Source organism: Nerophis ophidion, linkage group LG02 (assembly GCF_033978795.1).
Source record: "Nerophis ophidion isolate RoL-2023_Sa linkage group LG02, RoL_Noph_v1.0, whole genome shotgun sequence".
NCBI classification, from domain to species: Eukaryota; Metazoa; Chordata; class Actinopteri; order Syngnathiformes; family Syngnathidae; genus Nerophis; species Nerophis ophidion.
In genome coordinates, this window is record NC_084612.1 from 2886828 (window position 1) to 2903170 (window position 16343).

Genomic DNA, 16343 nt, shown 5'->3' on the forward strand with positions numbered 1-16343 from the left:
ATTGTGTTGAATCATCATCGGAATCGGCCAATACTCAAGACTCCAATGTCTGATTAGTATATTAATATTAATTTCACTTGTAAAATTGAATTTGCTGGCTCCACTATGGACTGAACTCTTACTATTATGTTACATCCACTATGGACTGGACTTTCACAATATTATGCTAGACCCACTCGACGTCTATTGCATCCAGTCTCCCCTAGAGTGGGAGGGTCACCGACATCTGCGGTCCTCTCCAAGGTTTCTCATAGGCATTCTCACTGACATCACACTGGATTGTGAATTTTTCCTTGCCCTTATGTGGGATCTGAAACGAGGATGTCGTAGTGGCTTGTGCAGCCCTTTGAGATACTTGTAATTTAGGGCTATATAAATAAACGATTGATTGATTGATTGATTGATTGATTGATTGATTATAATGCAAAGCTGACACAAAGTTCTATATTTAAATATACTTTATTTCTGGTTTTAGCATTTTTTACAGTATGAAAAATATTCAAATAGCACCCGCATGCTTTGACTTTTCAGAATGCAAACCTTGGTAGAACAAGTTTAGACACCTCTGTCTTTGTTGCTCAGACAGGAATGTGTCTCTAAAATTTAGATTGGGGTATGTCGTTTTCATAATGGGGAAAGACGTTAATGTCTCTTGTTTTCATGTTAGCATTCAAGCTAACGAGCTGGCACTGGACAGTTTGTAAGTTTATCAAAGTGCAATTATCAGTCACTTAAAAAAAGAAAAATTCATTACAAACCTTATTATTAATTGTCGGTAGTTTTACCAAGGTTATCATTGATACCGTTCATTGTTACTTACCGAGCAGACTCTTTTTCAGTGGCTACTACATTTCTACTGCTATGACGTATTTCCAAGTATTATTTATTACGGACATGTACTTGTTCTAAAATATGCTTGCTGAACTGTAAAGGCTACATTCACTCTAGTGAGCTACTGATTAATCATCACATTGCTAAGAAGTAACACTTTGTATTCATGTTGCAATTTTGTGATTTGTGTAGGTTCGCCTTTTGGGGGTGGTGTCCCAGGGCCAGCCCACTCTTGTCATCATGGAGCTGATGACCCGAGGAGACCTCAAGAGCTACTTGCGTTCCCTCCGACCTAAAGAGGTAACAAGGAAATATATAAGTTTTTCCTTTTGGCTCTTGTAGTGTAATTGAATTTCCCTTTTTCTTTATTTAACCAGGTAAAAGCTCATTGAGATTACAATTACTTTGGCAAGAGGGCAGCATAAAACAGTTTCATAAACCAGTAAAGTTGGCATGTCGTGTAAATCATAAATAAAAACAAAATACTATGATTTGCAAGGCCTTTTTCAACCTATATTCAATTGAATGGACTGCAAAGACAAGATACGTAACGTTCAAACTGGAAAACTTTATTTTTTGCAAATATTAACTTATCTGGAATTTTATGCCTGCAATATGTTTCAAAAAAGCTGGCACAAGTGGCAAAAAAGACTGAGAAAGTTAAGGAATGCTCATCTAACACTTATTTGGAACATCCCACAGGTGGACAGGCTAATTGGGAACAGGTGGGTGTCATGATTGGGTATAAAAGCAGCAGTCATTCACAAACAAGGATGGAGCGAGGGTCACCACCTTGTGGACAAATGCGTGAGCAAATTGTTTAAGAACATTTTAAGAACAACATTTCTCAATGAGCTATTGCAGGGAATTCAGGGATTTCACCACCTACGGTCTGCAATATCATCAAAAGGTTCAGAGAATCTAGAGAAATCACTGCACGTAAGCGGCTAAACCCGTGACCTTCGATCCCTGCATCAAAAACTGACAACAATGTGTAAATGATATCACCACATAAACTCAGGAACACTTCAGAAAACCGCTGTCAGTAACTACAGTTCATTGCTACATCTGTAAGTGCAAGTTAAAACTCTACTACACAAAGTGAAAGCCATTTATCAACAACACCCAGAAACGCTGCCGGCTTCGCTGGACCCGAGCTCATTTAAGATGGACTGATGCAATGTGGAAAAGTGTTCTGTGGTCTGACGAGTCCACATTTCAAATTGTTTTTAGAAACTGTGGATGTTGTGTCCTTCGGACTAAAGAGGAAAAGAACCATCCGGATTGTTATAGGCGCAAAGTTCAAAAGCCAGCATCTGTGATGATATGGGGGTGCATTAGTGCCCAAGGCATGGGTAACTTACACATCTGAGAAGGCACCATTAATGCTGAAAGGTACATACAGATTGTGGAGAAACATATGTTGCCATCCAAGCAACGTTATCATGGACGCCCCTGCTTATTTCAGCAAGACAACGCCAAGCCACGTGTTACAAAAGGGTGGCTTCATAGTAAAAGAGTGCAGGTACTAGACTGGCCTGCCTGTAGTCCAGACCTGTCTCCCATTTAAAATGTGTGGCGCATTACGAAGCCTAAAATACCACAAAGGAGACTCCGGACTGTTGAACAACTTAAGCTGTACATCAAGCAAGAATGGGAAAGAATTCCACCTGAAAAGCTCAAAATTTTGTCTTCTCAGTTCCCAAACGTTTACTGAGTGTTGTTAAAAGGAAAGGCCATGTGACACAGTGGTAAAAATGCCCTTGTGACAACTTTTTTGCAATGTGTTGCTGCCATTAAATTCTAAGTTAATGATTATTTGCAAAAAACAAAACAAAAAGTTTCTCCGTTCCAACATTAAATATCTTGTCTGTGCAGTCTATTCTTTTGAATATAAGTTGAAAAAGATTTGCAAATCATTGTATTCTGTTTTTTATTTACGAATGACACAATGTGCCAACTTCACTCGTTCAAAAAAAAAGAGGAGCAGTCACACACTATAGTTAAAAGTACAAATGACTTACAAAATGAACATAAATACACGCAATAGGTAAAAAAATAGATGTTTCAGTAAAAACAAGTACAGGCATTAGCTTGTGCATGTGTACCTAATGTTGTGGCCTGTTGATTTTATGAAATGGTGAACTTTGAAGCTCCCGCCTATGTCGTGTTCCTGCAGCAACAGTGGTCCAGTCTGTCCTTGCCGCCCCTGAAGAAAATGCTCCAGATGGCGGGCCAGATTGCAGACGGCATGGCGTACCTCAACGCCAACAAGTTTGTGCACAGAGATCTGGCGGCCCGCAACTGCATGGTGGCCGAGGACTTCACCGTCAAGATAGGAGGTAGGACGCGGCGAGGGGGTCGGGGCGTCCGCCTTAACCCCGGCGGCGTTGCCTGGTGAACATGTTTTAAGTCTATCCGTTCTCTTCTCGCGGTCGCAATATCTGAGGAATGTCTGGAAATAATTTGTTTGCCCCCGCCTCCGCTCAAGATCGAAGTTAATGAGAAGTAGACAGTCAAAGTCGCCTTGACCTCACATGACGTAATTCAACAGTTCATTAGCACACCCACGAGTTCAGCGTTTGTTCTTATTTCCATTTACATAGAAAGGCTCAATTATGTCCTCCAAAATGATTTCCCTGACATTATTGTTTATAGCTGCAGCCATGCTATACATGAAGTCTACATGTAAATTACAACTAATATCTAAAAAAAAAATAGCAATTAAATAAGGAGCAAATATTTTCTTTGAGATGGTGTGTCAATGCTTAAGTTAATGCATCAAAGCATATCATAGCAAACCTAACAATTAGATCTGAATCAGATTCTTGGGGTGATGGTTCGTATCAGCATCGATTCTCGTTTTAAGCTCGTGGTGCCCAAGACCAGACTTAAGACCAGGGGAGACAGGGCCTTCTCTGTGGTCGGCCCTAAGCTCTGGAACACTCTGCCCCCCCATGTTCAAACTGCTTCCACAGTACCGTGTTTTAAGTCTCGTCTTAAGACCCACTTTTATTCTTTGGCTTTTAACACTACGTGAGTTGTGTGGTCCTCTGTTGTCCTCTGTGTTTTTTATACACTTTGATTTTTATTTTACTGTTTTAATTGATTTTACCCTTTAAAATAGTTTTTAATCATATTTAAATGATAAATAAATGGGTTGTACTCGTATAGCGCTTTTCTACCTTCAAGGTACTCAGAGCGCTTTGACACTACTTCCACATTTACCCATTCACACACTGATGGAGGGAGCTGCCATGCAAGGTGCCAACCAGCACCCATCAGGAGCAAGGGTGAAGTGTCTTGCTCAGGACACAACGGACGTGGCGAGGTTGGTACTAGGTGGGATTTGAACCAGTGACCCTCGGGTTGCGCACGGCCACTCTTTCACTGCGCCACGTATGACCAAGTATGCGTTGCATTCACTTGTGTGTGTGAAAAACTGTACATATTATGTGACTGGACCGGCACGCAAAGGCTTTAAGGTTTATTCGCGCTCTGTACTTTTCCCTACGTCCGTGTACACAACGGCGTTTTAAAAAGTCAAAAATTTAACTTTTTGAAACCGATACCGATAATTTACGATATTAAATTTTAAAGCATTAATCGGCCGATAATATCGGCAGTACGATATCATCGGACATCTACAATAAAAAAAATTAAAAATCACCAACAATGCTGCATTTACATGCTAATTTGACTTTGGACACCCTACTTAATTAAGATGATAATTTAAAGTGATTAAGAGCACACACATTTGTTTTTATATTGTTTTTATTGGTTTTATTTTTATTCATTTTTTGTTTTTTTCAGTCATTGGTGGAGCATAATATTGTTTTTAACATGGCTGTGCAGCACTTTGGAAACGTTATTGTTGTTTAAATGTGCTATATAAATAAAGTGGATTGGATAACATGATTCTTGTAAAATATTTGGTATATAAATTGAGATTAAAAAAAATCAACACTCTTTAAAGGTTACAAAATTAATGAATCAACCAATGTTTATTTATGTAGCTCTAAATCACAAGTGTCTCAAAGGGCTGCACAAGCCACAACGACATCCTCGCTTCAGATCCCACATCTGGGCAAGGAAAAACTCAACCCAGTGGGATAACAATGAGAAACTTTGGAGAGGACCGCAGATGTGGGTGACCCCCTTCCTCCAGAGCAGTGGTCCCCTAGCAAAATAATGTTTTATTCATTTTTATTAAAAAAAACAAAATTGGGATTTTTTTTATTAAATCAACATAATAAACACAATATACACTAACAATTAGTGCACCAACCACAAAAACCTCCCTTTTTCATGACAAAGGGAAAAAAAAAAAAAAAAAAAAGGATTTCAAATTGCGATGCATCTAAAAATCGATTATTTCCCCACCTCTAATGATATGGATTTATATTTATTTTTTCTATGTATAGAAAAAAAAGTTTTTTTTATAGCAATTTTCAAAAATATGAATCGATTTAAAATCAGAATCAATACAAATTGCGATTTGGATGTGAATTGATTTTTTTGTGCACCCCTAACAGCAAGCCGCTGCAGCCATCTAAATAAGCTGATAGCCCATCAACACTATTTGATATCAATAGAAATTAGAAATGGGAGAAACATGCTGTTTGTTGGACAGCAATGATGGAGTTGAGATCAAATCACTGAAGATCTTCGCCCGAAACAACATTATTTGCGCATGATCTTGCCATTGATTTTAATGCGGAACATCTCCAATATTCCAGAACCAATTGCTGCTTGCTTCTATTTACGCTTGTGTGTGTGTGTGTGTTTTCTTTCCCAGACTTCGGCATGACCCGAGACATCTACGAGACCGATTACTACCGCAAAGGTGGGAAGGGTTTGCTACCCGTCCGATGGATGTCACCCGAGTCTCTGAAGGACGGCGTGTTCACCACAAACTCCGACGTCTGGTGAGGGGACCACTCCCAGCCTCTCTACCCACTCACACCCAGACACGGAGCCATTGTTACCCGTCAGAGGTTGCACTACATGTTCTAGCATCGCTGCGTGCACTGCAGTGCTAACATTGTGGTCATGTTTTTCACAACGACATGTTAAGTCAGTCTACAAAAGCTCCCACGTCTGGGATAGGCTTTATTTTCCAAAGTGTAGCAAAGCCTGCTTTTTTTTTTCTTTCCTTTTGGTCCCCTGGTCAAATGATGAGCATATACGTGTATGTATATTCAGGCCTCGATTTTTTAAGGTGAAAGCAAGTGTTGCCTTAAAGGAGGGCTCATATTTTAGGGCACCAAAGCAAACATTATTTTCTTTCGAGGCAGGGGCTCCAAAGCATGCACGCATACATTATATATGTGTATATGTACTAGAGATGCTCGGTTTGCGGTCTCATCCGCGGAGTCCGCGGATAAACCGCGGGTCGGGCGGGTGACATGACGAAAAAATAGATTTTAATTCGATTCTGGCGGGTGGCGGTTGAACCATCCGAAAATATTTGATATACATGGTTCTGGGATCGGTATCCTTTCCATTCAAAGAGCCATTTAAGACCCGTGTCACAAAGCAAAGAAAACAATAGGAGACGCTAATATTCTCTAGAATGACTGCCGGCAGTCACACAGTTATTAAGTATTAGGGCGTGCTATGAAGCCATTGGCTTTATCGCCTTCTACGTCATACACGATCTGCTTGTCAGTCCAGCATCATGTTGTGTGTGGCTTCCGCGGCAACACGCACACGACTGCAAGGCATACTGGGTGACACAGAGTACACTAATGGTTGTGATATAAACATTTTTAACAATCTTAGTAATATGCGCCACGCTGTGAAGCCACACCAATTAAGAACGACAAACACATTTCGGGAGAACATCCTCCCAGTAACACAACATAAATCCAACACAACAAATACCCAGAATCCTTTGTATCCATGAAACTTCCTGACTATTTTATACAACCCGCTAGCAGCAAACCCGCCACTCCACCCCCGTGCGTCGGTAAGGTGGGCGGGGTTGCGGGTGCGGGGGTGTAGAATATATTCAGGAATACTCACGGTTACAAAGGATTCTGGGTATTTTTTGTGTTGCGTTTATGTTGTGTTACTGTGAGGATGTTCTCCCGAAATGTGTTTGTCAATCTTGTTTGGTGTGGCTTCACAGAGTGGCACATATTAGTAAGTGTTAAAGTTGTTTATATCACAACCATCAGTGTACTCTGTATCACCCAGTATGCCTTTCAATCTTGTACGTGTGATTGCGGAAGCTGCACACAACATGTTGCCGAACTAACAATCGGTTCGTACATGTTGTTGAAGGTGTCAGAGGCAATGGCTTCACAGCACGCCCATATTCTTGTCATCAGGATGAACACCATTGGATATCTGCGAGAACGTTAGCGGCTCCCATTGTCTTCTTTACTCTGTGAAACGGGTTTAAATAGCTCTGTGAGTGGTAAAGGTGGCCGACCTCTGATGTATTTCAGCGGGCGGGTGGCGGGCGGTTGCGGTTCTGATAAAAGTTGGTTCGGGTGGACGGCGGATGGATGACTACTTTGGTGATGCGGTTGCGGATGATATAATTGCCTATCCGCGCATCTCTAATATGCACACACACACATACATACATATATATTTATATACACATCATATATATACACACATATATATATATATATACACACATATATGTGTGTGTATATATATATATATACATATATGTATATATATATATATGTGTATGTGTATAGATGTATGTGTATATACATGTATATGTTTATATATATGTGTATATATACATACCCATTATATATAGACACATACATATATATGTATGTATCTATATATATCTATATATATGTATGTGTATATATATGTATATATGTGTGTATATATGTATACTTGTATATATATATATATATATATATATATATATATATGTGTATGTAAATGTGTATATATGTTTATGTATATATGTGTGTATATATATACACATTATATATATATGTATATATATATATATATATATATGTATGTATGTATGTATGTATATATATATAATGTATTTACATTTTGATAGAGGGAGTTTTTTTTTTATTATTATTTATTTACGTATTTAAGTTATGTGAATTTATATGTACATGTCGATGCTGTATCGGGACAGATCCATTAACAGTTTGAGCAGAAATATGTCGTATGGGAATTACCAATACGCAATGAAACATTAACAAAATGCGGTGTCACATGAATGCTTTTTGAAGTAATACCTTTGTGACATGAATAAAACCTTGTGTTTACTTTTTGTTATTAAAATAAAACACAAAACAGTTTGGCTAATGAAGATGAAGTCTAATAAACAAGCTTTGTTCTTCTCTTGGTTTAGTACAACAGTTTGGCCAACAAAGATAAAGAGGAGTGACACCTCGCACATCGAGTAGACAATCTTTATAGCCTTCGTGCAGTTCGATGAGTTGAAAGTCTGTGTCGCTTGTCCAGCCAAACGAGGCTAGTGCACATGCGCCTGACTTCGTGTTGCCTAAAATGCAATAATAAATGACGGGGTTTCGGTAGTTAAAAAATAGACGTATTACCAGCCGTCGGGAATTTTATCGCAAATTATCCCGATACAGTTTATTGTTACGTCCCTCCTCCATTAACAAGTAAAACGTCAAGGGAGGTCGCAGCATGTTCTTGCCGCAGATGTTGGTCAACTTTTAGGGCAATACGGCAAATGACCTGGGCGGTCGCGGCTTTTCTTGCAGTTGCCGTAGTTAAATTCGAGCCCTGCATTGATTAATTGATTGAATTGATTAAAGCTTGTATTAATAAATTGCACAGTACTGTACATATTCCGTACAATTGACCACTAAATGGTAACACCCTAATAAGTTTTTCAACTCGTTTAAGTCAGGGTCCACATTAATCAATTCCTGTTAGAATGGCATATTCCATACCAGCTATTTGGGCTCGCATTAAGTATGAAAATAGGGTTGAAATTAGGGTTGCCTTGATTAAACATTTTCTCTTCCAATACCAATGTTGGTATTGGTGCCAATGCTGATACGATATCAGCACGAATCATACATGCCTATATTGTTTTGTAGCGTGGAATGCTTGGATTGATCGAATACAAATTACTCAAACAGAGAAATATGGTAGGTTTGAAAAACATTAATATCTGTCAAAAATGAACTTATCCTTCCTTTAAGTTGAAGTGGAGTGGTAAATGTTTTTTTTATTTTGGTGACACCTCGTGACCACAACAATAAAGTTAAGTTTGTGACGCAGTACGTTGAATGATGCGGACACGTTTGTTATTGGATACTCTCCAATACGCTTCTGTCTTGGAGACTTTGTATGTGTAATATGCAACTGCAATTATTTGATACTTGTTTATATTGACATGTGCTGTTTTGGACTGCAATATTGTTCAATGAGAGACACTTATTGTGTAACCCAGTGTTTTTCAACCACTGTGCCGCGGCACACTAGTGCGCCGTGAGATACAGTCTGGTGTGCCATGGGAGATTATCTAATTTCACCTATTTGGGTTAAAAATATTTTTTAGCAAACCAGTAATTATAGTCTGCAAATGATGTGTTGTTAAGTGTCGATGCTGTCTAGAGCTCGGCAGAGTAACCGTTGTCGTGGAAATTTCTTAAAGACGATCCTTTAGTGACAAATAGCTTTAAAATGATTTGTTAAAGTAACAAACAAATAATAACAAGCTTTGCAAAGCGAGACCAAACCAGAACGACACATCCGTTCGTTCCAGCTTGTTCTAACCCCTTTAGAATTTGACATGACAATTATACATTCTCAGAAGTCCCACCCTCCATGCTCATTTACATACAGTACAACAGTGGAATGAATACCCAAAGTCCTGTGAGGGTGTCGTTTGCCCAGAGGGGGGTGGGGTCACTCAGGAAAGGGATCCAATTTAGCTCTGATGGGGGTCAGGAAGAGGAACAAACATGCCCAGGTCAACAATAGTCCACATGTTACATCAAAGACACAGGAGACAGAGCTTGATCAGATAATAGATCTCTTGCTAAGTGTCACATTCCTGAGCCCAATAAACAACTTTTGGCGACCCGTTCAAAGAACATCATCAATTAAAACGAGTACAAGTAATTTTGCTATCACACCGTGTAATACTCTTCCATATCAGTAGGTGGCAGCAGGTAGCTAATTGCTTTGTAGATGTCGATACAGCGGGAGGCAGCATGGAGGTAAAAAGGTATTTAATGCATAAACAAGAAATAAACAAAAGGTAAATGCCCCTAAGAAAAGGCATTGAAGCTTAGGGAAGGCTATGCAGAACAAAACTAAAACTGAACTGGCTACAGAGTAAACAAAAACAAAATGCTGGACGACAGCAAAGACTTACTGTAGAGCAAAGATGGCTTCCACAATGTGCATCCAAACATTACATGACAATGTCCCCACGACGAAAGATAAAAACAAAGTAAATGCGGGAAATATCGCTCAAAGCAATGCATGAAACTGCTACAGGAAAACAGAGAAAAAGCCACCAAAATAGGAGCACAAGACAAGTACTGAAAGACTACACACAAAAAAACAGCAAAAAAGTTCAAATAAGTCAGGGTGTGATGTGACAGGTGGTGACAGTACACCTACTTTGAGACAAGAGCTACAGTGATGCATGCCTGGTTATGGTTTAAAGTCATATCCAACAATTGCGACGACGACTTTTTACTCTCAACTAAGTTTTGTTTTTTGTAATGATTTCTGCTGGTGGTGTGCCTACACATATTTTCTACGCAAAAAATGTGCATCGGCTCAAAAAAGGTTGAAAAACACTGGTCTAGCCTGTGTGCTATTCTGTGCTTAGCTGCAGTGTAGCTTCTAGTAGTAGTAGCTCATAGTCTAGCACAGGGGTGCCCATTACGTCGATCGCGAGCTACCAGTCGACCGCGGGGGGTGTGTCAGTCCATCTCCAGCCAGGCTTTTAAAAAAAATAGACCTAAAAATTAGTGATCATCAATCTTCACCAAGACGTCACTTAAATGACATTCACGGTACCGGAGGGTCTTGTGAGATGACGCTGGCTGCTGCAAGATCATTATTATGAAAATATGACCGAGAGGAAGGCGAGAAACACTTTTTATTTCAACAGACTCTCGCGCCGTACCTTCCGTCAAAACTCTAAAGGCCGACTGCACATTTCCTATCTTCACAATAAAAGCCCTGCTTCATGCTGCCTGCGCTAACAAAATAAGAGTCTCGGAAAACTGGCGTGCACAAGCGATCCCTCAGAAAGCTGGCGTGCACATCACTTGTGCACGCCAGCTTTCCGAGACTCTTATTTTGTTAGCGCAGGCAGCATGAAGCAGGGCTTTTATTGTGAAGATAGGAAATGTGCAGTCGGCCTTTCGAGTTTTGACGGAAGGTACGGCGCGAGAGTCTGTTGAAATAAAAAGTGTTTCTGGCCTTCCTCTCTGTCATTTTTTCATAATAATGATCTGGCAGCAGCCAGCGTCATCTCACAAGACCCTCGGGTGCCGTGAATGTCAATCAAGCAAGCTACGGAATTTGCCGCCAATGTTTTTCTTGTAAAGTGTATGGAAGCTGGATGAATTAGATGCCAAAAACCAACCGATTCATGTGGTATTGTACAGAAAGGACAACTTTTTTTCTCCTCCATTTGAAAATGTGGGCGTTATCATCATTACTGTCTGATTCCAATCAATGCAAGTCATCAGAATCAGGTAATACACCAACTTATATTCTTGTCTTTGTGAAAGAAAGACATCTATATGTGTTACACATGCTTGTATTATCATTAAACACATTTAACTTGTTTACAAAAATGTCTCTTTCATAAATAAATAAATATAAATGATATATATAAATGAGGTAGATCCCCTCGAGTTGGTCAATTGAAAAGTAGCTCGCCTGCAGAAAAAGTGTGGGCACCCCTGGTCTAGCATGTTTACCTTTTTGTAAATGACTTAACTATAATAGAAGGAAAAAAGCAACCGTGTGTTTACTGGAGGAAATGTAGTTGTTTCCTTACCTGCTCGTATTGGAACGATTTTAGATGCAAGCCCATATAATGCGTAATAATATTTTTTCGCTGATATCTGATCAGACTGCTAGCCCATATCAATATTGGGTCTGGACACCAGTAGTTGAAATGTAACCAAATATCCCGCTGTCCGCAGGTCGTTCGGGGTGGTGTTGTGGGAGATATCCACGCTGGCTGAGCAGCCCTACCAGGGGCTGTCCAACGAGCAGGTGCTCCGTTTCGTCATGGAAGGAGGCCTGCTGGAGAAGCCGCAGAACTGTCCTGATATGCTGTAAGTTGTCGCTCCTGACAGCAACCACCCGGAGAGAAGCATTTTAGTCTTGTGGTGCATTCACTGCCCCTCTTTTCAGCACCTGTATGCTGGTTGTTAGAACTTCATGTTGGAATGTGTATGTATGTGTGTATGTATATATATATATATATATATCAATCCAACAAAACAATACACAACAATACCATAACAATGCAATCCAATTCCAAAACCAAACCTGACCCAGCAACACTCAGAACTGCAATAAACAGAGCAATTGAGAGGAGACACAAACACCACACAGAACAAACCAAAAGTAGTGAAACAAAAATGAATATTATCAACAACAGTATCAATATTAGTTATAATTTCAGCATAGCAGTGATTAAAAATCCCTCATTGAAATTATCATTAGACCTTTATAAAATAAAAATAAAAAAGAACAATAGTGTAACAGTGGCTTACACTTGCATCACATCTCATAAGTTTGACAACACACTGTGTCCAATGTTTTCACAAAGATAAAATAAGTCATATTTTTGGTTTGTTTGATAGTTAAAACAAATTTACATTATTGCAATCGGTTGCTAAAACATTGTCCTTTACAATTCTAAAAGCTTTTTTTTTTAAATCTACTACTCTGCTTGCATGTCAGCAGACTGGGGTAGATCCTGCTGAAATCTTATGTATTGATTGAATACAGAATCCTTTTGAATCAGGAAAAAAAAATAGTTTTTTTAATCAAGAATCGTGTTGAATTGAAAAAAAAATCTATTTTGAATCGAATCGTGACCCCAAGAATCGATATTGAATCGAATTGTGGGACACCCAAAGATTCACAGCTCTAGTATGTATATGTATGTATATATATATATATGTATATATATTTGTATGTATGTACATATATATGTGTATGTATGTATACACATATATGTATGTATATATATATATATATATATATATATATATATATATATATATATATATATATATGGAGTTGTGTGTATATGTATGTATTTATATATATCTGTATATGTATATATATTTATCTATATATATATATATATATATATATATATATGTTAATTATAAAGATTATCATCAAATGCTGCAAAAAAACTGTTAAAAATAAATTTACATACAATTATGCAGTGCCAAAATGAATAAGTTCCAGATAAATAAATAATAATATGTTTCGTAAATAAATTGCGGCGTCTCCAGTATTGCGGACGTTGTACCGATCCGTTGTGGTGAAGAAGGAGCCGAGCCGGAAGGCAAAGCTCTCAATTTACCGGTCGATCTACGTTCTGATCCTCACCTATGGTCATGAGCTTTGGGTCATGACCGAAAGGATACGATCACGGGTACAAGCGGCCGAAATGAGTTTCCTCCGCCGGGTGGCGGGTCTCTCCCTTAGAGATAGGGTGAGAAGCTCTGCCATCCGGGAGGAACTCAAAGTAAAGCCGCTGCTCCTTCACATCGAGAGGAGCCAGATGAGGTGGTTCGGGCATCTGGTCAGGATGCCACCCGAATGCCTCCCTAGGGAGGTGTTTAGGGCACGTCCAACCGGTAGGAGGCCACGGGGAAGACCCAGGACACGTTGGGAAGACTATGTCTCCCGGCTGGCCTGGGAACTTCTCGGGATCCCCCGGGAAGAGCCAGACGAAGTGGCTGGGGAGAGGGAAGTCTGGGCTTCCCTGCTTAGGCTGCTGCCCCTGCGACCCGACCTCGGATAAGCGGAAGAAGATGGATGGATGGATGGATAAATAAATTGTCAATATAAGTGCATACAGCTTGACCACTTTAGTCATAATGTTTGCGCTTGAGAAATTATATGACTTTAAGCTCCAGACTTCTTCTGTTTGATATTGTCATTACGGCCACCTGTGGTGAAAAAGTGTATTACAACTGAGTACTGCTGCGACCCATACGGAAACAGTTCATTTTTGGCGGCCCATCAACACTGAATAACATGATCACTAAGTCACACATTCTTAGTTGAGAAATGTACAACACATGGTCTTAATTGTTGCAGCTATACAGGACACAGGGAGACGAGGCCAATGTGTCGTCTTCTTGCGTGTGCGCAGGTTCGAGCTGATGCGGATGTGCTGGCAGTACAACCCCAAGATGCGGCCGTCCTTCGTGGAGATCATAAGCAGCATCAAGGACGAGCTGGAGCCCTCTTTCGCCGAGGTCAGTTTCTTCTTCAGCGCCGACAACAAGCCGGCCGAGGCCCCGCCGCCGCACTTGGAGGAGGTCCCCTTGGACACGCCCTCTTCCGCACAACCGCAGCAGGCGCCGGGCACGCCGCCCTCCCCGACCTCGCAGCCTCAACCCGGGCCCTCGCTAGCCCCCGGCTCGCCCTCTTCCACGCCCTGCACGTCGGCAGGCGTCACGGACAAGGAGCCCTCCGGACACCAGTCGGCCAATGGCCTCTCGGCGGTGGCGGCGGGGGCGGGGGCGGGGCCACCCAACGGGGCGGGCTCTGTAATCACCATGCAACAATCTCTGGACGAACTGCCGGCGTACGCTCACATGAACGGGGGGCGTAAAAACGAGCGCACCATGCCCCTTCCTCAGTCATCCGCCTGCTGATTGGACATCACCGGACTGCAAAAGGGTATTATTTTTTTCCTTTTTTTTTATTTAAACATGGGTAAAGCTTCCTGGAGAGGAGCAAAGACTCATGGGAAGGAAAAACCAGTCAAGTGGTCCATGTTTTTTCTGCTGTAACTTCCACACATTTTCATTTCCACCAGCCGCTGTCAAGATGCAACACTGCCCCCTGCTGCTGAGTCGTAAACCAGGGACGTCGCCTGCAAAGCTTCGTTACTTCTTTTTTTTCAACTATAAAAAAAAAAAAAGAATGAAGCATTTATAAAAGACCATTTCGGGCGGGCATCACGTCGCAAACGGAAAAGAAGCACTTAAAGAAGTCCGCCAAGCAGAGGGAAGTTTTTCGTTTTTGGAATATTCTCTCGCTCTGCTCTACATTTTTTTTTTTTTTTCCCCAGCTACTTTCTACATAAAACAAAAAAAAAAGGTCAAAAATCAACTTTATCTGAGCCGCAACTCGTCACAAAGTGCTGTTTTTTTTTTTCGTGGTTTCACCGCCAATTCAAGCAGGAAGAGAAGAAAAAAAAGAACTGAAGAGGGCCGACCGAGCGAGCAGCCGGGCGTCATTGTTGTAATTATTGTTATTATTTTTTACATCATACATTGACAACATCTCCGCAAGCAAGCAAGAGCATTTACGCCAATTGTTTGTCACCTTTTCTACCTTTTTATACGGTCGGAGATCTTGTACAGAAGAAGAAAAAAGCTGCTATTCCTTATTATTTCTCTCGTGGTTGTAATATAGAGGATTTATCTATACAAATATATATAAATATATATATAAATATGAAGAGACCTTCAGGTTGGATCTAAGAGTGTTTTCACTGCGGTTTCCTATTATTTTTTGTTATTATTTTTGACGACCATAATTGTTGACTGAGCTGGTTTCAAAGAGGTACGTACGGCCTGCCGGTTGTTTATAAATCCGATAACTCCCCATAACACCATATAGTAACGTCAGATGCCCCCCCGCCCCCCCCTAATTAAATCTCAGGTCAAAAGCGGGAAAGTTGCATGGTTATTTATTATTAAATTTGTATTTAGTTATGCGCAACTTGTCGTCGAAAATTATTCATGTTAAATATATCTTTGTTTGCAATTTGTTGATAAGAATACCTAGCTTTAATTCACCCGGTCCTTCAATCAAAAGGTACGCCATTTATTCGTGAATCGTCCTCAAAAACGATCACCGCGATACATTTTTCAGACGGTACCGTCGTTTAGCTGCTACTTTGGGGCAAAAAAAGTATTTAGTCAGCCACCGATTGTGCAAGTTCTCCCACTTAAAATGATGACAGAGGTCTGTAATTTTCATCATAGGTACACTTCAACTGTGAGAGACAGAATGTGAAAAAAAAATCCAAGAATTCTCATTGTAAGAATTTTAAAGAATTTATTTGTAAATTATGGTGGAAAATAAGTATCTGGTCAACCGTTCAAAGCTCTCACTGATGGAAGGAGGTTTTGGCTCCAAATCTCACGATACATGGCCCCATTCATTCTTTCCTTAACACGGATCAATCGTCCTGTCCCCTTAGCAGAAAAACAGCCCCAAAGCATGATGTTTCCACCCCCATGCTTCACAGTAGGTGTGGTGTTCTTGGGATGCAACTCAGTATTCTT

At 40.3% G+C, this 16343-nt stretch overlaps 1 protein-coding gene across 4 annotated transcripts in view; it reads left to right on the top strand.

Moving 5' to 3' along the window:
• LOC133535973 (insulin-like growth factor 1 receptor) overlaps window positions 1-15997 on the top strand; it is a 203526-nt gene extending 187529 nt beyond the window's left edge. For 3 of the 4 annotated variants that reach the window (XM_061876091.1, XM_061876116.1, XM_061876098.1), the window contains 5 exons: window positions 1024-1131; window positions 3011-3173; window positions 5630-5759; window positions 11988-12122; window positions 14192-15997. In XM_061876091.1, the coding sequence (XP_061732075.1) occupies window positions 1024-1131; window positions 3011-3173; window positions 5630-5759; window positions 11988-12122; window positions 14192-14699 (1044 nt within the window). In that variant the 3' untranslated portion in view covers window positions 14700-15997. The remainder of the gene's footprint in view (window positions 1-1023; window positions 1132-3010; window positions 3174-5629; window positions 5760-11987; window positions 12123-14191) is intronic. The other variant, XM_061876107.1, reaches the window with a different exon arrangement.
• The last annotated feature ends 346 nt before the right edge of the window (window positions 15998-16343 follow it).